At 46.0% G+C, this 23,174-nt stretch overlaps 2 protein-coding genes across 2 annotated transcripts; both read right to left on the bottom strand.

Moving 5' to 3' along the window:
* Positions 1-20: 20 nt before the first annotated feature.
* Positions 21-4,537, bottom strand: CYREN (cell cycle regulator of NHEJ). The gene is made up of 4 exons (XM_028746554.2): positions 4,345-4,537; positions 2,365-2,489; positions 1,317-1,383; positions 21-453 (listed from the first exon to the last, which is right to left on the bottom strand). The coding sequence occupies exons 2-4, from the start codon at positions 2,481-2,483 to the stop codon at positions 211-213; spliced, it is 429 nt and encodes a 142-aa protein (XP_028602387.2). The 5' UTR covers positions 2,484-2,489; positions 4,345-4,537; the 3' UTR covers positions 21-210.
* A 1,192-nt stretch (positions 4,538-5,729) lies between these two features.
* On the bottom strand, positions 5,730-23,102 carry WDR91 (WD repeat domain 91). The gene is made up of 15 exons (XM_077934883.1): positions 22,936-23,102; positions 20,160-20,339; positions 19,716-19,922; positions 18,511-18,594; positions 17,919-18,055; positions 16,795-16,963; positions 15,809-15,967; positions 13,757-13,956; positions 13,289-13,439; positions 12,504-12,598; positions 10,738-10,906; positions 9,521-9,629; positions 8,590-8,702; positions 7,976-8,173; positions 5,730-6,345 (listed from the first exon to the last, which is right to left on the bottom strand). The coding sequence occupies exons 1-15, from the start codon at positions 23,056-23,058 to the stop codon at positions 6,181-6,183; spliced, it is 2,259 nt and encodes a 752-aa protein (XP_077791009.1). The 5' UTR covers positions 23,059-23,102; the 3' UTR covers positions 5,730-6,180.
* Between the last annotated feature and the right edge of the window lie 72 nt (positions 23,103-23,174).

Below are 23,174 nucleotides of genomic sequence, written 5' to 3'. Positions count from 1 at the left end.
GATTAAAAACAGAACAAATATCCATTGGAAACATTTTATCTTATCTACCAGTTCTGTGCCCCTTTGAAAAAAACACCTTTTTTTAAGTGCTTCACCAACATTAGCTTAGCAATCCTTTACACAACAGGGATGGATAACAGATTGTCTGACCTTCATGTGTCCAAATTTCCAGTGTCTCAAATAAGGCATTATCTGCTCATGGTTTAAAAGTTAAGTAAAGAAGATCTCCCGGACATATTTCAAGGCATCCTCCTCCTCCTCTTCCTCGGATTTGGTCTTCTCAATGCAGCCTAAAGCCTCCAACTCCTTTGGGGGTTTGGATCCAACACTGGAGGTTCTTCTGCCTTGGTGGCTGCCACTAACTGAACTGCAGAGAGGATTTTCCAGCACTTGCTGAGGCCCTTGGGACTCATCTTCTGACGAAGTCATCTCGGCTTTCTTGGCCTTGCAATTCTAGCAAATAAAAGAATAATGTTAAGTACACATTTCTGCATGTTAGGTAGCAATCTCTTAAGAGAGAACCTCCATCCAGCATGTGGGCCAAATTTGGACCACCCCTAAACCACATCTGATGTCCAGTGTGGGGGAGTTGGAGTCGCAGCTAGATCAGCTGCTTTTGCAGCTGAAACCAGGATTGACCTCCCTGCACAACAGTTGATACATGTGGGTGTTCAATCTTGCTTGTTCAGGTGTGCAAAAGTGTTACCTGCAGGGAACTACTGCATACCTAAACCCTACAGAAAGCAAAATTGACCTTCCCTGAGCATCAACTGATGCATGGGAGTGCCAATCTGTTGGTCAATATCTCATCCCACTGACGTGGGCAATATGTTGTCATTACAAATATTTTTAAAAATAATGGTGACAGGTGGGTGGCCACACTCTCCTGTTAAAGTTGGCTTGCAAAAGGGCAGGGAGCTAAAAATGGAGGTCAAAAAAGTTTATTCACTCCTGTCTTCAGGGTACATAGTTGCCAAGAATGGAATAAATGCATCATTTTTATGTCCAGCCCAGGGAAGTAGGAATACATGCTTATTGTGAATGATGATGAGAGTCCATTCAAAATCCTGGTCCCTCTCTTCAAAATTGCAAGTGATTCTCCATGGCCAAAGAAACACGCTGGAATCACTGCTGTGTTTCTCAGAGAAGGGAACACAACAAATACAAACTACGTTTCAGTCACAATGTAATTCTCTGTCCTCAGTCCTGTTAATCTACTGAGAGCGGGATTAACAGAAGAGGGTCAACCAAAAATCAGCAGATGGAGTGAAGGTGCAAATACCCACAACTGGGATAACATGCCCCTAAGTGCTCACCTCGGCCATAATGCAAAGAGCTGCATCTACTAGCTCAGCTTCATTCATACAATAGATAGTCTCAAACCTGCAACAACAGCAAAAAAATAAATAAATCATGAAATCTAAAATCAACCAGACAGAAGATAGCTTGGAAAGTACATGCTCATACACACCAAAACTTTATTTTCTGCATCCAGCCATTTAGAGATAATAAGGCTGAAATCAACCATAGATGCACAGTAGCGCTATTGTTTGGTAACAGATTTTAGAAAGGAAATGTGTGTGCGTTGGGTGGTGAGGGGAGCTTACAAACTTAACGAACAAAAACCTAGAATGGAGCAGGTGAGATGGGACGGGGCCAGACTGCTTCCGCACCGAAACATTTATGAGCAACTGGAACACAAGCAGCACAGCTGACGCCTACAAATTCACACAAGACTGCAGGCAAGCTTCTAGCTGAATCAGCATGAGCAGTGCTGTTGGCATAGCAACATTGGCACCAAAATCTGCAATAGGTTTTGTTCTGTGGTGCACTCCCCTCCCTGCCACCTCTATTTAATGCTACCATCACTGGGCACACAACAACTTGCACGTGTTCAAAGTGTATAAGGCAATGCTTTCTAAACCCATTGATGATGGAGGGAACAAAGACAAGACTGCCAACGTTCTAGTTATTCTGCCTTTCTTGGGAGCCACCAACATAAAATATAGTCCATGTTTTATAGAGGAAACTGCCTTAAACTACGTCAGACCATCTAGCGTAGTATTGTCAACATTGGCTAGCAGCAAAATCTCCATGGTTTTGGGGTTCTCCCAGCCCTAACTCAACATGCCAAGGAGTGAACCTGGGACCTTCTGCCATACCATGGAGCTACAGCCCTTCCCATCGACATGCAGACAAAGTCAAACATATAGAGGGGAGACTGGGATAGCTCAGTTGGTAGAGCAATAGGCTCTTAACCTCAGGGTCATGGGTTTGAGCCCTACAGAAACTTCTAAGTGGAGGCCAAAGTGAAACCCAACCTTCCTTCCTTGGATTAAAAGAAACAACACAAAAGCAACTTACTTTGCCAAAGCTGCCTTCTTCCTTCTCTTTGGCTTCATCCCTGCTTGCTGAGCTGGCTCAGTCACCCTCTTTGTCATCCACGCTGGGAGGATCCTCTTAGCTGCTTCAGGAGACCCCATTTCCTTCTGCTCCAGAAGACAGGGAACAGCTTTCACAACATGGGAACTGAGAATCCCTTTGCAGCAGTGTTAATATTATTTATTAGGGAATAGTGATTGATCCGTCTACAAGAAAGGGGAGTGAGCTTTCTGATTCTCACAGAATAAGTTATATAATGGCTCATTTCAGTAGTCTACTCATACTAATTTCATGACATCAACAGGATGAGAGACAGGCAAACCTAGGAGACAGAAGAGCCTGGATTATGAAAGTCCAGCAGCTGTTGCTCAGGACAGGGCACAAAGAGGAGCACTAGTTTTATGTAAAAAGAGAGAGAAGCAAGACACAGCTATTCATGGCTTGGTAAAATTTATAACCCTGTAACAAGCTCTCAACATTGTTTACAACACACGCGCTGTTATATTTTTTGTTAACATCCCTGATCAAACCAACTGTACAATACAGTGCAGGCAACAATTAAAAACAACCCAATCAATAGCAACAGCCATCTCCAGCCTGAGAATGTCCAGCTAGGGAAACCTGCCTGAAAAGCAGGACTGACAAACTACATGTCTATGCAGAAGTCCATCCCATAGGGTTGAATAGTGCTTACTCCCAAGAAAGTGAGTAGAGGATTGTTGCAGTGGGAGGCAGGATACTGAGAAAGTAAAGCACTGAACATGCTTAGCAAGCATCAGGCCTGTCAAATCCCATCAGGGGCTGTGCCACTAGTCCATTTTCTCAAGGGGCACATGGGAAGTTTGCCTGGAATGGGCATTCAATCAGCTCCCGCAAGTTCTCTGGGAAAGAGCTGATCTCTCACCTCCTCTGAAAGAGATACCTCTGGACCAGGGGGTGAGGAAACTCAAGTCTGGGGGCTGAAGCTGGCCCTCTAGGCCTGTCTGGCCCTTGGATCCCTTCCCAGGCAACACCTGTTTCTCCCAAGTCAAACCCATCACTTCACACACACCTTTTGGGGCTGGGGAGTGGCTGGAAGGTGTCCTTGAACTCCAATAATGCCTCTTGCTTGTATGAATTGGGGACAAAGAAGTGTGTGAATAAGTGTAGAAACTAGCCTACGGTAAATGTGACATCCCTTGCTCTGCCCACTTTTGCCTCCAGCCCTGCCCACAGCAGCCTGCAGCCCCTGAAAAGCTGTCCAAAAGGGAATGTGGCCCTCGGGCTGAAAGGGGTTCTCCATCCCTGGTCTGGACTCTTGCCACCTGAGCGCCAATTCCCATGAAAGGTCATCTAGCAGCAGATAAATTTTAGTACATGCAATGGCACCATGTTGCAGGCCTGAAGAGAGAGTGGTGGAGACGCTGCTACCTATACAGGCCTGCTGTTTCCAATTGTGCTTCAGGGCAGGTCCCACAGGATAGAAACACAGAAGCAAAAGAATTAAGCAATGTGCCCCCTCCCCAATGTAAAACACCCAATGCAGACATGATTTCAGAGGCAAATAGTCTTTTCATTCACCCCTTATTTGCTCAGGTGTCCAAGCGCTCAGTTACTATCAGCGTATAAACAGAGAGAGATCAGTCTACATTCACAGTTCGTATATTCAGTCCTCAGAGACGGTTCTCAGGTGCTTAGGTGGGAGAAAAATGAGATGGCAAATACTGTACTAAAACGCTGTGGCCTCTACAACGTAGAGCTTTCCAGAGGTATTTGGCAGGCAACTTTTTACTAAGGATGTTGACTTGCATGTTTAACAATGCTTACCCCAGGTAAGCAACGCTGCGCGGGGCTGCACCCTCAACCTGCTTCACCACAATTCCCAGGGGCGCGCGTAAGCCACTCTTTTTAACTTTTGCAAACAACGAACACTCCTCTAGGAAGAAGGCTCAACATTTAAGCCGGGCCCCGGGGGTTGCTCACCTCCTCCGTAGATCACGCTTCTTCCTCTTGCTCGCTCATCCTCGCACCCGACGCCAAGAACTGCAGCCGGGAAGGACTCTCGCCTTCAAGAGCGAGACAAACGGCATCCCCCACCGCGCGCGCGCAAACTTCCCAGGAACGGAGGCCGGAGAGGCGAGCGCCGCCCGAGAACAAGCGTCTCTTCCGCTGCATGTGACCCACCGGCTCCACCTCCCTCCCCTTCCATTGGCTGAAAACTCCCTCCCTGCAGCCGCCCTCCCGGGCTCCGCCTCCAGCCCGAAGCTGCGTTTCCCAAAGACAGCAAAAGCGGTCGTGGTTTCGAACTGCTAGGTTGGCAGAAGCAGGGACTGAGCAACGGGAGCTCACCCCGTTGCAGGGCTTCGAACCACCGACCTTCTGATCGGCAAGTCCTAGGCTCTGTGGTTTAACCCACAGTGCCACCCGCGTCCCTAGGAGAAGGGGTACAGTTCTTCACATTTATCAATTCTGTATTCCACCCCTTCACCCTAAGATCTTCACCCAAAGGCTTCGTGCCAAAGGATAGAACTTTTTTTATGTATGCTACAACAGCAGCAAGAATACTCATCACAAAGCACTGGAAGACACAAGATCTACCTCCCCGGGAAGAATGGCAGATGAAGGTGATGGACTACATGGAACTGGCGGAAATGACTGGCAGAATCCGAGACCAGGGAGAAGAGTTGGTGGAAGAAGATTGGAAAAAATTTAAAGTATATTTACAGAAATATTGTAAAATTAATGAATGTTAGAAGGATGCTGGAATGAACTTACATGGTTTTAGCAGAAAGGTTATAAAGAATTAAGTAAAAATGGATTGTTAATGGGTCAAAGTGTAAAATTTAAGGTTAAATTGCGTTAAGATAAATTATGGAACAAAATCTGAGAAAGAGGGAAAGGACTTGCTGAAACAGCTAATTGAATTAGAATACAAAAAAGGGAGGTGTGAGGAAGTCGAGGAAACAAGTAAATGAAAGATAAAGATATGAAAATACTGGATGTGTTTTTTAAATGTTGTTTGTTTTTAAATGTTTTTGTTTTTTCTTTCTTATTGCTTTGTTGTACTGTTTTTTTACTGTATTTTCTTTTATTTTTGAAGTATTGTAACTTTTTATTGTCTGCTTTTCTTTCTTTTTTTTGTAATCGTTAAACTTTAATAAATATCATTAAAAAAAAAAAAGATCTTCACCCAAAGGCTTCTTCAGCGTAAAATGTTTTACAGAAACTTAAAGAGTTTCCCCTCCGCATCACCCTGTGATGAAGACCTGTGTTACTCTTCCCATGCACTGCAAAAGGGTTAGGCTAAACGATTCTCGTGGTCCCTGAAGTTTCTTTTAAAGCCGCAGAAGCAACACACACAGGAAAAATGCAATGAAAACATTTGCTTTTAATAAGAAACACAGGCGCAGACACAGAATACTGTTAAGGTTTCACACAGGCCCTGTTTTCCGTTGGGATCTTTACAAGTCTGTATCGCACACCTTGGCACAATCCTGGAGGTTTATGGCCACGTGCTGTTGAGGACCCAGGAGGGGGAAACGGGGCTGGTGGTCACTGGAAAGAGCTTGTAGATCAGTGCATGCCTGCTAAGAGCATCATTTAATTTAGGGGGAACGGCTGTAACTGAAACTCCTATCTGGCAGTGGTTTGGCATCAGCTTTAAAAAAGTTTCCAACCTTAGAGGAGAAAGCAACATTAAGACGAGTGGTTTAAACAGCCTCTCCTGCCCAAAATAGTCTGAATCTAGATGGCTAATACTGATTTCTCCCCCCCCCCCAAAAGTCAACAGTTTGTGCTTTCCTATCAGCACAGTTTCCTCTATGACTTCTGTGCAAGTAAAGTGGTTAGTTTGATCTTTCCATCCATGGAGGCAGTGAGGCAGGTCCCACAATCCATTGCTGTGCACCAGTCCACAGTGACCACCGGGGCCCTGTGTCCTCCCAGAGAGAGGCAGCTCTCCAGGACCTTGTCGTTACTGTTCAGCTGAAAGAGAAGAAAGGCAGGCAAACATCAAGAAGAAGAAGAGGAGGAGGAGGAGGAGGAGGAGGAGGAGGAGGAGTTTGGATCTGATATCCTGCTTTATCATTACCCTAAGGAGTCTCAAAGTGGCTAACATTCTCCTTTCCCTTCCTCCCCCACAACAAACACTCCATGAGGTGAGTGGGGCAGAGAGACTTCAGAGAAGTGTGACTGGCCCAAGGTCACCCAGCAGCTGCAGGTGGAGGAGCGGGGAAGCGAACCCGGTTCACCAGATTACTAGTCCACCCCTCTTAACCACTACACCACACTGGCTCTCAATCAACACTTAGCAAGCTTCTGTGGTAGATTTCAAACTGGGGCCAGGGATTGCGAAGAAGCCTAGCTGCACAAACCACACTCATTTTTACCAGAATAGTGCTCTGTAGTTCTACGAAGGAGGTAGCGAGCATAGCCAAATCACTTGAGCTGGACAACCTGAGGGCTGCGATGAATGCCACTAGCATTTTCCCGTCATCTTTTTCATCTACCTGATTAGCAGCTTATGATCCAGGCCACAATCATCTACATTATACACATATTAGTATCTGGGCCCAAATGAAGGACTTTTGCCTAGGCTACCAAGCAGGGCCAGGGCAGAAGAGGGATTTGAGGTTTCGGAGGTCTCTGTCCAAGTCAAATATTGGGCTGTGCTGGTTCTCAAAAGGCAGTGGCTAAACTTGAGGGCATAATGCGGGAAGCAGTCCTGAAGGGCAGTATGGAAATCTTGAACTAGCACTGTCAAAGCTTGCAGGGGACATGCAGTAGGTAGAACAGGGAAAACCAAAACAACGCAGGTATATTTAAGGGGAGGAAACCAAGAGGTCAGACACTGGCAAGGCAACCCAAACCCCCTTTGCTGGGGCTGGGGAGCTGAATTAGGCAGACATGCCCCTCTACTCAGCCCTGCCAGCCTCCACTGGCCTGCTGCCTCCTGCTGCCTGTACCATACTATTCGTAAAAGTCCTTAGCAGCTTGGGACCAGTTTACATTTGAGATTGCCTTGCTCCGTATGTGCCCACTCAACCACTTCAAGAGGCAGAATAGGTGCCACATAATACCTGCTCTGAATTTGTAGGAACTCAATCTTTTAGTGTGGCTGCACCTACCCTTTGGAACTCCCTGCCTATTGATATCAGGCAGGCACCTTCACTGTACTCTTTCTGATGCCTGCTAAAAGCAATTTTGGTTAGACAAGCCTACTCAGATGTTTAGAAAGCTGTTGCAAGTTGTTCTAACTTTTTGAAAGAGTTAAATTACTGTTGTTAATTTTTCTCAGTGGCAATTTTATTGGGTTTGGGGTTTTTTTTGTAAACTGTTTTGAAGGTGTGTTTTTTTTTAAAAAAATAATCAAGCGGTGTATAAATGTTATGAAATAAATAAATATAAGCACCACTCCATTAGTGCAGAACTCCGCCTCCCACCCACTAAACATGAAGGCAGAAATGTCAGCAGCAATGTCCAGTCACACGCCTTGGCGAAACCCACAAGCAGGATGTGACCGCAGAAGCACTCTCCTGCTATTGTTCCCCAGGAGGCGTAATGCTACCTCTGACCCTGGACGTAGCAGATAACCTTTGTGACTAGCAGCCAGTACCTTGTAGATGACACCCCCATTGGAAGAACAGGTCAGCATGTAGTTTCCTTCCGAGTCAAATGCAAAGAGCCTTCCACGTGGGAACTGGACCTGCTTGTATCCGCTGTAGCCAGACAACACAAAGGGGCCGGTGGCATCTCTGGGAAGAGCGTATTCGGACACTTTGGAGCCGCTTTTGTGAATGTTCCATTGAATGAACTAGGATGGGGAACAAGAGACTCTGCGTTAGATGCCAGAAGGAAAACACTTGATCTTCTTCATTCTGCTGTGCAGTGGCATCTGCAGCTGTGGAGACAGAAATGACGGCTGGCAAAATAAACCCCAGGAAAAACACAGCCACTGCAGCTCCTGCCTTCAGGACACCAGCATTTCCTGTCCATGGGGTTTGTGCACCACCTTACTTGCCGCCGGATCCTTTCAGGGTGGCATTATGCAGATGTCACTGTCATTAATGGATTCTTAATGCTTTTACCTGAATATGTGGTTATTGACTTTATTTGGCTATTTCACATTCATGGTAAGCTGCTTTGAGAGCCCCATGTGCGGTCAAAGAAGCAGTACGCTGATAAACGCAAATATAGATTGGTACAACCCCACGTCTCCCTAGAACCTACCTTCCCATCTTCTCCAATGCTGTAAACAGCATTCTCGTCATAACTGAATTCAACAGAGTAGACTTCCCCATCATGGGCCTTCCAACTCATAGCACATTCATGCTGCTGCATGTCTGAAAAGGGACATAAAAGGGGTGGGGTGGGGAGTTATTTTTAAGTAAGTGTGCTTTTTTAAAATTAACAACAAATCTTCACAGAATTCTAAAGAAGCAGCAGGGGAAAGGCTCCCAAAACTGTAAAAGGACAGTGTTTCTTCCCTATGTCTGTGTAGTTGGGTGATTAAAGTGGTAGACTAGGACTTGGGAGACCAGGGGCTAAAATCCCCACTAGGCCCATGAATCTCACTGGGTGATCTTGGGCCAGTCACTGTCTCCCACAGAGAAGAAGGGCTGACCATCTAGTTGGCAAAGGAGCATATTGAAAGCTGCACAGAACATTCTCTGTGTGTGCATTTCTTGCTGCACACAGTGATCTGCAAAGAAGGGCAAAGGGGTGCTAAAGATACTGCAGCAAGGGCACTTTTCTGTCTCACTCTGCCCCACATCTCCCTGAATGAGGGCTCTCTGAAGGTGGTGTGGAGGACCAGAGGTGTTGAGAATGCTTGGAGCATGGAAAGAATCCCATCTGTCAAGTGCTCTCAGCATATCAGCACTTCTGCCTGAAGCAGGTGTCTTGATACCTCACATTCTTCTTTCACAGTGGGTGCCCCCACCCCCATTTGACATCCTCAGACCAAAAGGGTTTAGGATGAATACAACAAGCTATGACATTACAGGCAGGGATAGGGAACCTCTGGCCCTCCAGATGTTGCCTCCAGAAGTCTCATGAGTGCCAGCCAATGGGCAGGGGTGCTGTGAGCTGCAGTCCAGCCTCAGACGCCCTATTCTCTGTGTTACAGGAATCTAAGTTGTATTTCCAGCTGGCAATTTACCAAAGAGACGGATTATGCCATCCGCTGCTCCAGTGACCAGCAGATTCCCATTGTGGTTGAAGGCTGTGCAGTTTATAGCAATGGGCTCAGGTTCAAGAGAAAACTGGAGCTGAGAAAGACAACAAAACAAAATGTTAAAGAGAACTTAGTTAGATGTCCTTTGCCCTAGAAACTTTGCTTGTACAGCAGACACACAGGGGAACAATTACTCAGAGCTCAACCAAATGGACACTCACTCCATCTGGGTTTCCCCTCTCCTCTTCAGTTCTGCACCAGAGGGAATTTGGGACATTTTGACCAATCCAATCCATCTTGCCCTCAGAGGCTTTCTTGTACTGTTGCCTCTCACCACAGAAGTCTGAGAACTGTTTCTCACCAGAGAGAAGCTTAAATATAACTCTGGGTAAACAAGGAAGGATATCCTTTCTTATGCTCCTGGGAGAGAGATGCATAACTTTCTTCAGGCATGTCTCCTTTACATGAAAAATAACTTTAAAATTCTGCCGCAAAATACTGTGTGGGCACCAACTCTCCCACTTGCCAGTGGCTGCCACAACCCATCACAACCAGCACACAGGAATGCAAGAAGACTGGATCCATTCTGAGAGTGTCATTAGTTTATTTTGCTTCCACTAGTGAAGCCACACTCTTGAGAAACTGAGGTCCTCTTTGGTTGTGTGTTCCAGCATTAAAAAAATTGCCTGAAACATAGGCAAGATGGGAGGGATCTCATCACAATGGGTGAATAAGACCAAACTGGAGAAGGAACTCTGCTTAAACCACAAGGAGATGGAAGGAAGGGCAGATGCTACAAGGGGGGGGGGCAGAGCCCAGAAGAGAAAAACACAACCAAGCTGATGGCAAGTTAGGAAAGTCACATGAATGGAAAGGAGGACTGACTGTGGAACTATAGAAATGGGGAGTGGGGTAGGGTGGGGGCACAATTCAGAACACTCCTGACAACTTCAGAGAAAAGCCTAAAAATTCAGCCAGTTTGATGACATTATAATAAGGTACCAACAACAAACATTCACTAGACTGTTAATAACTGGCACAGATCAATATTAAAGCAACTGGGATGCAACATTAATCAGACCCGGCCAGCATTCCCAGGGTTCAGGGAGTTGTAGACCAACAAAAAGCTGGATGGCCACAAATTCCCCATTTGTGAATGCTCCCCTTTGCTCTTTGGGCTCAAGGAAACAACACAACCATACCTGCTGCTTCATGGTTTTAGTGTCCCATAGAAGCAGTTTCCCTGGAACTTGATTCATGCCTTTCCCTCCAGAATCTTGAGCTCCATGATCGAGCTGGTTGCCAAGGCCGGACGCGGCAGCTGAACACACAAAAGAAGCACCACTTGGGCTGCACGCAAGGGAGAGGATCCTGAAACAGAGACACACACGGTCAGCCCTGGCTCTCTGCACAGGAAGTCCGTGAGCTGCCAGGCTGGAAAGCAGCCGTTTCTGGCTTTGATCCAACTTTTGTACAGCCCCTACTCCAACACCCGTAAAAACCATGAATCCAAACAAGCCTCTCACAGAATTGGGGCTATGGGTGGTTCCCTTTCTTTTATTCTTTTATTCTCTATTCCTTTGGCCTCTGGATGTTAAGAGGCAGAGAGGTGTTTCTAAGTGAACAAAGAAGAGTAGCTTTTGATAGTCATGGCCAAACATGAGCAGAAGGGCAAGGATTCATCAAGAACTAGCAATCCCTCTGCCCCTAAGAAACGGGCAGAAGCCTCCTGTGATGTTCACATTCTCCAAAAGCCTAGAGCAAAGTGGAGGCCTCAGATCCCCCCAATTCCTGAACACTCATAGCAGGGAAGATGCAGCTGTACTCTTGTTCTCTTGCCTTGAACGTGTAGGGGATAAAAAGCCCCAGGGCAGCAATACTGCCTGTTCCAAAAAAAGTGGGGGGGGGGGGAGAGCTGCAAGAGAAGAAAGCACTCTAGGTTGGCATCTACCATCTACACCAATTGCTTAGAGCAACAATAGGAAACTAGGACAGATATAAATTCCGCAACTGTGGTCAGTTACTTAAAGCAACCAGAAAATAGAATCCATGCCCTTGGTGTCAAAGGTTTAATGTTTTCCAAGAAGTATGGGGAAGCTTCTCAGGATTTAGTGCAGTCTGAAAGAAATCCAGAGGAAAAGCGTTTCAAAAAGGTGGCTTACATGCAAACCATCAATGGCCAGTTCGCATTTTCCCTACACAGAAAATCTGTGTAACAGGAGGCATGTTAAAAAAAAAAACAACAACCCACAACCCCCTGTCTGGCCTGTTCTTCCATCAGGATGGTGCTGTACATGGAGGGGTCCAAGCTAAAAATTGTGGATGGAAAGACTTGATCTTCTGTTTGTCTCCAATCTCATGCTCTGCCTTCACAAAAGGTCAGGGGTGATCCAAGTTTGGAGCAGGAAAAGATGGTGGGCGTTTTCGGGAGCCTTGTAGTGGCCAAATCACTCTGGCCTTCTCTCTTACAATGAAGGAGGGGAAAGGATGGGGATTGTTAGGCACAACCAAGCACCACCACCCCACCCTCCATCACATCTCTGCAGCTACAAGTTTGGATGAAGGTTGGGAGGGGGGCTCTGCACACTTGCCTAAGATGGAATGGAAACTATGGAAGTCTGTTTGTATGCCTCTTTTCTTCATGGAAACTGATTCTGTGTTGGAAAATCATGGCATACAAGACTGCTCTCAATCCAGAATGAATGAAGCTGTGTGCACCCAGACATGGCACTAAAGCAGCGTACCACTCACACGTGCAAAGAAAAACGTGCACAAAGGAGTATTACAAATCACAAACAAGCAGTTGCCTTAGTGTAATGAGTGTTGGTGAGCTCTGGACAGGTGAACACTGCCTCTGAAGCACAAGCTGGGCACCCCCACGCAAAACAGGGATGCATTTGAGATTTAGACACTAAATGACTAGTTTTACGACAGGTGAAGCAAGAGGGACTCTGCTCAAGAGGGTTACCTGGGCATGTCTTCATCAATGCTGATTTCACAAAGATTCTTCTTGGCTTCAGTGTCGTAAAGACGAACAGTCCCAACTCCGCTACCCAGCAACAACTGGAACACAGCACCAAGGAGAATGTTAATCAAGGACTGGGTGGCGGCGACTTCCTGCTCTAGCCACCTTACCCAAAACCTTTGCAGCTATTTCTGCTTAGCCTTTTGCTGCCCCCACCTCCACCCTGTCACTGCTACCCTTCCATCATCCGTTGCACTTACAACCCCATGAGCATAAATGAGGGATATGCTTCAAGGGAGACTGCAATGACCAAAGTCTAAAAGTCTTGCATCTCTCTCCAGCCAGCACTTGGTCTGCTCCATTTTTCTCCAGGAGGAAAGAAAGGGCAGCCAACGAAAACACCAAAAAGGAAAAAAGACAGAGCATCAAATTGGAAGGAACAGATTACAAGGATGCAGTGTGTGGAAATGGCTGAGGACCTGGTGACCCAATTAGGAAATTAGTAAAGATTGTGATTCTCCTTTGTACAGTCTTCTCATCCTGTGGTCAATCAAGCTATGAAGTCTTTGCACCAACCAGAATCTGGGAAGAACCGTGGGAAACCTACTTGGTTCATAGAAGCACGATCAACTGTGCTGAGCAGTCATGGGAAGGGATATATTGCCCTCAGGAAGTACCATGCAATACAGTTTAGGCCTCGGGACATCTAAGACTAGACAGAGGTTGATTCTAGAATGCTTCAGCAGCAGTTCCAGGTGTTCCCTGTTGCACCAAGCCCAGCTACTCACCAGCCTGTCCCTTTTGGTCGCCCATTCTAGGGAAAGAAGCGGAGACTTGGAAATGGAAGATGCTTTCGTTTGCATGATGGGGTTGAAAGACCACACCTTGATGACTCCGTCCACGTCCAAACTGGCCACTCTTCGACCAGAGCAGTCAACCCTAAGCACAGAAGGAAGTTATGCAATGGTCCTTTCCAACCCCCACAATTACAGCTTCCTCAAGATTCTCATACAAACTATGCTGGCACTATCATTAAAATAGTACTTTAAACATGCAGAGCCCTTTGCAATCCTTACAAAAAGTCCAAGTCACAGTTAACATATTGCAGATAAGGAACAGAAGCTGAGGGGCTGGGGAACGCCAAGGCCATAGCCAAGGTCAGACCCCAGAACTGCAAGTCTGGCACGCAGTCCACTGAACCACGGTGGCTCCCTGACCGCCATCCTCTCCTTCCCCCAGGGGGGAGTACCCCTTACCGGCAATGCATGATGGATGAGTGGTGTTCTCCATATTCCTCCTGGCTCAGGACAATGAATGGCTGCTCTTGCCTGATGCCTCCAGCATCTATGCTGGACCCGAAAGCTTTGGTCAGGGTTTCTGCTTGCTCAGCATGCAGCTCAGGGGAAGGGTCTGTTTCAGTGGCAATAGCCTCCATCTTCCTGTCAACATTCTGCCCCTAAACCAAGAGAAGGACCCTGCATATAGTACAGCAAGCCAGGAAAATCAGTTAAGCTACTCTTGTCCATCTCAGTGACTACAGAGTTTTAGGTAACCAAGGCAGAGCTTTGCATCATGCCAGCAGCTAAAATGCATCCAGGCATGTTGCAAGTAGCAGTAACCACCTTCCATAGACGGGCATCGTTGTTCCCTTTCTGCATGTTCCACCTGCTTGCAGAGGAACCAGCCTTGGGGGAAAGGCCCTGCCTAGGAAATGCAGGGGAGGGCAGCATCTACCACCCACAACCTGGAGCTTTCAATCCAGTATCCTTCTCCACACTATCGTGGAAAGCAGAGGGGCATCAGTCCATGGAGTTCACACTAATACACCTGTATAATTTGCCATACCTGAAAAAGCTCTCCATGTATCCCTGCCACTAGCTGGGGCGTTGAGAGACGCAGGCAAACACAAAATGCAAGACAAAGGCTGCATCTTTTAATTTTTGGTTGGTGCCCAGAGGCTCCTCAGCAATATTAATACACATACAAAGCAACACACAGAAAGTGGAAAATGCCAAGCAGAAGCAGACAGTTTCCCTTTTCAGCAAAGTCAGCACACAAAGAAATCCAAACAGGAAATTAAGCAGGCTGGGCCTGTTTACAGAGCAGTAACCGATGAAGGAAACAGAAGGCAGGACTGATCAGATGGTTTCCAATATGGGAGGAAGCATGCAGTGAGAACTGTGCTGGGGCCAGTGTTTTTTAACCTTATCAAATAATCTGCAGTCGGGATAGTTTGCAACACAAAATTTTTCAGGATAGTGAGAGCAGACCAAGGAACTCCAAAACCCTCCAAACAAGTCTCTTCAAATGAGGTTTCTTTGCAAGAGAATGGGCAATTAGATTCAGTCTTTCATGTCCATTAAAACAAAAAGTATATGCCCTGCATTCGGTTACAAAAAAGTGGGGTCTAAAGTAGCTTCTAACGACCTAGGAAAGAAATCTTAGGGTCCCAGTGGAAAGCTTCCTGAAAATGGCAGCTAAGGATTCTTAACAGATTTTCAGTTTGAAGGGTATTTCATTTCTGTGCTGCTGGCACAGTGGGACCTCTCTCCTAGACACAAGACACCTACATGCCACAAGATCAGTTTGTCACTTGCTTATGCACAGCCACTGCCATTAGAGGTCAATGCTCTGAATGAAAATGCCTTCAAATGGGTACCCGCTCCATTCAGATAGCCAAGAGGTTTGGAGATAAGATGTATGATTGCAAGAAGCTCCCTCCTGCTTCTATAGGCAACTGAAGGACTGGGGCCTATTCCAGCCCACCGGAGCTTTCATTTGGACAAGAGCCAGGGATACATCTCTGTGCACATTGCGTCATTCCTCCCTAGCAAACAGGTAGAGAGCACGGACAAAGTTCTTTTTAGCCTCACGCTTCCTAGCGTCAACAGCAAGAAAGGTTGTGCCAAAGATTCACTCCCACGTGCAAGAGCCACAAACCAGAGAACAGCAGCTGACATGCCGAAGGGAAGAACTCCATTCAATACAGTGCTGCTGTTTATTCAGGAGGAGGGGAAGGGGGTTAAGGAGAACCCTTTGTCCCCGACTTAGTTCACATGTGAGGATGTCACTAAATAAAGCAAACAATTCTGATTCTTCATCCCCTGCTTGATCCAAACATAAGACTCTCATTTTTAAAAATCAGCACAGTAAGTAATTATCTGCTCAGGCACACATGGATCTGCATTGCTTAGACAAATCATCAGCCTGACTATTACTAGACTGCCTGCATGTGATTTGCTGCACACAGAAATAAACAGAAGACTTTATCCCACTCTCTAACCCATCAGAGACACACCGGTCCATACCTGGGAAGCTGTTTTAGTTAAAAGTTCTTTCCTTTCCTTCCCATGATCCTGCAGACGCCTCTGACGCTGCTGTAGGAAGTTGGACTCGGCTGCCACCGGGCTACTGAAGTGACTTTTTAAATCCTTACAGGCAGTGGCTGCCTCCTTTCCTTTGGTGCTCTGGAAGGCAAAGAGAAGACTTCTCAAGTTTTGGCTCTCCCAGATACTGTGCCTAAGCTGACATTTCTTGTACGTAACACATCTAGGAAGATCACTTGTGAGAATCCTTTCGGGCAATTGGTTCTGTGTCCCTTGCACGTTACCCCACCGCCCAACCTGGAAATAGCAGAAGAATTCAGTGATTTGAGAAGGGGAACACCCCCATGCCACCTAGAAGCACCAGCTGTGACTTATTTCGGTTGATCTAGGAGCCTGTGCACCTCCTAGGGTTGCTGTACTTAACTTCAGCTTTCAATAAAGGTTGGCTGTGGCTGTTGGATGTAGGTCCTCAGTCACCAGCCTGGGACAAGGTACAAAATACAAGAACCTGCCAGGAGCAGGTTACCATCAGCATGCAGATTAATATGGAGGACAGTTGGCAAGTGGGCACTTGTGCCATTCCTTCCCCCTAGAGGTGCAGCCACCACCTTCACTGATGGGTTTTCAGAGATATCTTAACAGATTATTATTTTTGCCCAGGTCTTTGGGAAAAACTGATGTTCTCCAGGCCCACTGTAACTGCGATGCCCACTGCCTTATTTATTTAAACCTTTAGCATTTATTAATGGTTGTATTGATGGCATAGTAAATGTTATTGCTTCAATCAGCTATTTAATCAACTACCCTGGGATCTTCCTTGATGAAAGGAGTTTAAAAATTAAATAAGCACATTACCTTCATGTAAATGCAAAAGAGCAACCTGTAAATCAGTCCTAATATCAACACAGCAGACATCCAGCCTGACTCTAAAGAGAGGTGTTAGCCTGGCTGCTCTTAAGGTACCTCACCTGGTGGTTTGATTGCTCTTTCTTGCCCACTGACACCAGGCCAGTCTGTGCCGAGTTGGATCCTGTTGTTCTAGAGGAGCCCTTTTTGCTCTGAGACAGCAGAGACGACAGGAATCCCCCTCGGGTCTGCAGAGAGTGAGCAGGGCTTCTTTGGTTGCATGTCATGTCACTAGAAAAAAGGCAGAAAACCCAAAAACCTCAGCATCAGGTCCATTAGACAGAGACATGTTCAAGAAAGTCCCACTATCATAACAGCAGGAATTTCTATACGTCTTCCTCCCCAGCTCAGGACTGGGGCCATAAGGGAACTTCCATTTGCTAGAGTTAAACAAGAAATCAGCTCTGAATTAATTGCAGATCCCGGACTATACAGATATGTTAGGAATGGCTGCAAGGGAAGCGAGCCTGCAGCAAACCTTAGTGGACAGTCCCAGACGTGGGTGGAAGGTCCCACTAAGGCAAATAAAATAAATAAAGCCATTAAGGGAGCTCCATAGATTCAGGAAGATGCATGATGCTCAACCGCAGGATGAGATTTCCCACATTTTAAACAAAAGGACATTTAAAAGTAACTTAAAGTTATGAAGCTCTGATAGAAAACTCCTATAAAGAGACTGTTCCGTTAAGTATGGTTGGTTTTTTTAAAGGGAAAGGCCAGCCAATTGGTTCTGCAAGACCAGGGAGCAGGGAATAAGAAGAAGAGTTTGGATTTGATATCCCGCCTTTCACTCCATTTAAGGAGTCTCAAAGCGGCTAACATTCTCCTTTCCCTTCCTCCCCCACAACAAACACTCTGTGAGGTGAGTGGGGCTGAGAGACTTCAAAGAAGTGTGACTGGCCCAAGGTCACCCAGCAGCTGCATGTGGAGGAGCGGAGACGCGAACCTGGTTCCCCAGATTACGAGACTACCGCTCTTAACCACTACACCACACTGGCTCTCCAGTGGAGAGAAAAAACACCCAACCATTCTCAAAATCTTTGTGGATCTTTCTGAATGAACATGCACTTCTCCAAAGCTGCTTATCCAAGTTTGCCAGCAAGTGAAGAATGGCAAAAGGGCCAAGATCTGCCTCTACCATCCAATCATGCAGCCATTTGTCCTGGCCTCTCACATATAGACTCACAGCTCTGAGTCCCCCAGATGGTCCATGTTGGTCACATAGGAAGGAAGCTTGTGGTGGAGAATCAGCTCTTCCTCCTCTTCCTGCTGCTGCTGCTCCTCTTTCTTTATTCGGAAGTACTCTGCTTGCAAGGCAAACAGCTGAAAAAAAGTGGGGTTACAGGGAGAACAGAGAGAGATGAATTGCAGGTTCCATGCAAAGTTTATATCAGTGGTCGGCAACCTAAGGCCCATGGGCCACAAGTGGCCCACAAGGGTCGCTAACCAGCCCACAAGGGTCGCTTAAACGGCCCACGAGCCGCCCGCTCGGCAAGTCCCTGTGTGCAGCTCGGCACGGGGACTCACTTCTGCGGTGCCGGAAATCGTGTCTGCACAGATGCTGGAAATCGCGGGCACGCACGATCCGGCCCACGAAGGGATCTCTGCTGGAGTGAACCAGCCCAGGCGAGGTAAACCTTGCTGACCCCTGGTTTATATCATGCACCGGTTTATATCGTACACTATTTATTGGCTCTGAGTCAATAGCTCAATTTGAAGTTTAAACACGTGTTCTCCAGTTTTTGTACATAAGGGAATTCGCGAATGGACATTCTCACCTTTTGACGCAGAATTTCATTTTCTTCTTGCAGGAAACAACTTCTCTGACATTCTGTCTCAAAGTTCAAGATTACTGGTACAGGTAAGAAAGGTTAAGGGTGAAAAACTTAAAGCAAGAATGGAAGTCCTTCCTCTAAAGCAGACTTTGCCTACCGAATGCTCTCTAGATGTTTCGAAGGGTACCAGGTTGTTTTGTGGCACCTTGAAGACTAAAACACCTTTTATGGGATAACATTATAACAAACGTACCTAGATATGTAGAATGTTGGCATATATTTTACTTTGTAGCTTATCATTGATTTTAACTATTTTTTAATGTTTAAAGTAGCTATCTTTACTGATTTTTTTTGTTCCAAGCAGTATATGAATTTAATAACATAAATAAATAAATAAATAAATAATAAATTAAATTAAAAATAAAATAAAATAAAATAAAATAAAATAGAATAAAATAAAATAAATAAATAAATTCCACTGCAACAGACTAACAGAGCTAGCCATCTGGAGATTGATGCCACTTTTACAGCTGTTTTGATTTTCAACAACAGAAAAGGCAATTTAAACCAATCCATTTCTTAACACCTTGACCACCAAAGGCAGCACCAAACAGGTCTTAAGAGTGTCCCTAGAAACATAGTAGTTTGTGAGATCATATTTATCTCACTCCTCACTTGGCATCCCCACTACTCAGGGATTTATATTTATTACATATCTGGGGTGGAAGAAGATGGAGGAATATATATTATCCAAAACAGGGGGGGGGAAACACGACTGGCTGCTACCATCACCTGCCTGTGGCTTGAAACACTATCGAGAAAATTCTTGAGCTGCAAAGAAGTAACATAACTCTGACAAATGACTGCAGGTCTCTTGCCCAGTTGGTCTAGTTGTGACATGCCAGTTTTGTGGGCTACAGTCCAGAATAAAATACTCTAGCATTACGTTTGGCCTTGGCTTCCTTAGTATGCAATTTTGATAAAGTGGGGATGAGGACGGTGATCTGCTGAAAGAACAAAAGATATAAATCCACAAGTTGTAGATGATATAGATGGACCAGACTAACAAGCCACACCGTTGCTCTGTAACACACATGGCAGAAAGCTGATTAACACTCTCTAACATGACAACAAGAGAAAGGGAGAGAGAACAAAGGATGAAGCTGTTTCATAATTCAAACTAATTTTTCATATCTAGAAAGGATATGCATACACTGAAATAAGACACTGAGGAAGTTGTGCAGAGAAACGATGAAAGTGTCTGCCCACTGGCGGGAAAAATATGTTGCAAAAGTAGGATTTGCTTCTGGATTGGTGATGAAAGGTAGAACAAACCAGTCCTTCCACTCAGCTTGGTTCTGAAGTTCAGAGGCTTGTTTGAGAAAGAATTCCTGTGTCTTGTCGTTCCTGTTTGTCTAAAACACAGAAAACAGAAAAGGGGCTCAGATTACAAATTTTAATGCTGCTCCGGCAGCTGCAAATATTGGTTTCTGTTCTGGACCCAGCAGAGTGATAGGAGTACTTTTCCCCACCTAACTGCACATCTGCTAGAGAAGAAGGATGTGTACAGCATTTTGTTAGATAAGGCAACATATTCACTCTTAAAACAAACCAATTGTATTTTGAAGAAAAGCTATCTGCTTGACACAAACCTGCACAGTATGAACGAGGTAGTAGCGGTATAAACTAATTTTCAGCTTGTTCACGGTAGGTCGGTACATATCCTCCAATCGACTGAAAAGGCGTCTGTCGAGGTAGCTCCAGTAATCCCGAAGGGCAGCCAGATCATAGCTATGAACGAACTGCAGAAACTGGTCCACTATCTTATCTACCTGAAGAGACAGCACAGAACCCCAAAAACCCAGTTAGTTCTTGCCCACGTTAACTGTCAGCTTCTGTCACCAAAAGCCATAACAAAATCACACATAAACGCTGGAGACAAGGTCAGGTTACACAACCTGCATCAGTTATGAGCCTCAAATGGGGAATTCCAAGAGCCACTAGCAATACCTTTCAGTTTTCCTTTTGGGGCTGAGGCACCTTAGTGCCTCTGAGTCACTGGCAGTGCTGAAGGACCTACTAACATCATTCCAAAGCAGTAAGTCTGTAAACCCGCTTGTAGAACAGCCTCTTAGACAGCCCTCACCAACTCAATGCCCTCCAATTATTTTGGACAACAACCTCAGCCCTAGCCAGCTGGAATCCAACAATATCTGGAGGGTCACATGTCCCCTACCTCTGATATAAACAAAGCATAGCTTCTATGATATTGTGTACTGACATGGGGGGGGGGGTTGGAAGGAGAGAAGAAAGAATCAGTCTTGTTTTCTTTGCCAAGATTTTCCAGGCAGATGTTCCCTTCTGTTACAGCAGCTAGGCTTGAAAAGAGGCTATAAATGTATGTTTGACTGATATTTTCAGTTTTGTCACATCCAAATGGAACTTTTATCACTCAGTTTTTGGAGACTCGCTGAAAACAAGGAAGTTGGTTTCAACAAAACATTGCTAACTTCTTTCAAAACCAGGCTAAAATTCTTGGCACTGTAATTTATCAGCAGGCCCAGTAAGAATTATTGTGCTGCACCCACCAACATCCCCTTGTCTATCTAACACAGCCTTCCTCAACCTGCTGCTCTGCAGGTGTCACTGGACTACAGCTCCCATAATCCCTAACCCCTAGTGATGCTGGCTGGGGGTGATGGGAGTTGAAGTCCAAGAATGCCTAGAGGGCACCAGGTTGAAGAGGCTAATCTAGGTCAATGTTCTATCTTCCCAGTTTACTGCTTCTACAAGGCGAAACTCTAAATGAGATTGGCTAGTTACTCAGGTTGCTTGAATCAGGGGGAACAGAATGAAGAAGCCAGAAAGATGAAGAAAACTGCCAAAAACCAAATGTAGAGATGGCACTTTCCAACAAGCTTAACTGGAAGTATATCAGTGTGACAGGCAGTTCTAACATCAAAACTAAAGCATTATATGAATAGGTGAGGTGATGGGATTTCATGTTCTGGAGGAATTGAGGAATTGGCAAAAGACCCTCTCACCAAAAAGATGGAAGGAAGGACTTGGCAATAAAATCTGGCAGTTCTTAATATACCCTCCCAGAAGGGTCATAATGCAACGAAATGATTCATATACAGTATATGCATAATTTTAATCACATATGAAATTATGATTTCAAACACTGCATTGGAATGGAAAACAATCTGTGTTGATACTAGGCTTTCACATGCAATCCTTTTATCATTTACATTCCCAATCTTATAAGGCATATATTCCCATTATATAGAGTTGCAGCTGAAAAAAATGAAGTGTGGGGTGTGGGGCTTGCTCCAATCAGTTTGGGACTGATTTCAGACAGGACTCTCTTCTATTTTCGGGATGAGCAACCACTAGCCCCTAGGCAAATTTTGAGAGCAAGGCCATTTCCTTCACACCAAACTCGCATGCCCTATACCTGAAGTCATATGTGAGGTAGACACACAGCAGGCTCAGGTTCCCTTTGGGGAACTCAGCACACAGCCAAGCCCTGCAGAAAGCATCGCCCATCAGCTGAATCACATGCATCCTTTTCAGTGTGAAAAACTTCAAGTGTGCTCATTATCACATGCCAACATCCCTTAGCCTGCAGCTATACTGAATATAGACAGTGCAAGTCAGCAGCAAAATTTAAATTAGCCCAGGTTGGTCAGAAGACTCAGACAAGAGGAAGGGAGAAAAAGAAAAGTTCTAATGGGATACTACAGTATTAGAAGAGGGGAGAGAAAGACCAGTTAGAACTTTCCTCTGTGGAATTCAAGAGAATATTATTCAAATTATCTAGGCTCTGTTTAACAAGTGCAATGTGTTGGGTACTGCTTTATACATATCTGAATTTACTGAAACCTCATTCAAGAGCTTTGTGTAAAGGGAAACACACTGTGTATTACTTCTGATGCCAAATATATTTTCGTTGATGCCGTGTTCCTAATTCCAGATGCGTAAGGACTACAGTACTGCAGTTACTCAGCTGAGGAAAAGGGAAGTACTCTGACCCTACTCAGGCTGTCTCCTCTTCCTTGCTAGCCTGCACTTGCTCCGGTGGGGGAGGCCTGCTTAAATTTAGGCACGGGTGCCGCTACAAGGGGCTACGTGAGGCAGCCGTTAGGGGGACGCTGGACTAGCTGCTAAGGAACCCAAAGGCCATCTAAACCAACCCGCCCGCAACACCAGGCCCATCTAGCCAGCGGCAGCAAGTGTCAACAAATCCCAGGCGCGGAGCATTTCACACGTAATGCAATGCTGCTCCTTGCAGGTTCGTGAGTTAAATTGGAAAAGGAAAGAGGAGGGGCGGGCGGGACCTGCTAACCCCAATTTCTGCTCCCCCAGCCCTTCCTTCCCTCCAGCCACCCGCAGGTCCTGCCGGCTTCCCTCCCGGGCAACCCTCACCCGGAAGCCCTTCTCTTTGTCCGCCTTGATCTCCGCGTCGAACTGCTTCAAGGTGGCCGTGAAGCCGCGGAAGAGCAGATATTCCCGCACCAGCTCATCGGTGCGCTCCGCCGCAGCCGCCATCGCGCCGCCGGGTCACGGGGAACAGGGAGGGACGCTCCGAGCTCCGCGCGCCGCCCTCGCCGCCACGCTCCGCCCCTCGCCCAGGCGCTCCGCCGCCCTCGGTTCCCCCAGCACCG

Source organism: Podarcis muralis, chromosome 10 (genome assembly GCF_964188315.1).
Source record: "Podarcis muralis chromosome 10, rPodMur119.hap1.1, whole genome shotgun sequence".
In the NCBI taxonomy this organism is placed as follows: Eukaryota; Metazoa; Chordata; class Lepidosauria; order Squamata; family Lacertidae; genus Podarcis; species Podarcis muralis.
Note: the sequence above shows the minus strand (reverse complement) of the source record. Positions and strands in the feature narration are given on the sequence as shown.

Coding starts and splice junctions, on each gene's coding strand:
- WDR91 (XM_077934883.1), bottom strand. CDS start 23,058: ATGGCGGCTGCGGCGGAGCGCACCGATGAGCTGGTGCGGGAATATCTG. Junction 15,968..16,794: donor AAGAGCAATCAAACCACCAG/GTGAGGTACCTT, acceptor TTTGCCTTCCAG/AGCACCAAAGGAAAGGAGGC. Junction 9,630..10,737: donor CTAAAACCATGAAGCAGCAG/GTATGGTTGTGT, acceptor TGTCTTTCTCAG/CTCCAGTTTTCTCTTGAACC.
- CYREN (XM_028746554.2), bottom strand. CDS start 2,483: ATGGGGTCTCCTGAAGCAGCTAAGAGGATCCTCCCAGCGTGGATGACA. Junction 1,384..2,364: donor AAGAAGGCAGCTTTGGCAAA/GTAAGTTGCTTT, acceptor CTGTTGTTGCAG/GTTTGAGACTATCTATTGTA. Junction 454..1,316: donor CTCTTTGCATTATGGCCGAG/GTGAGCACTTAG, acceptor TTTATTTGCTAG/AATTGCAAGGCCAAGAAAGC.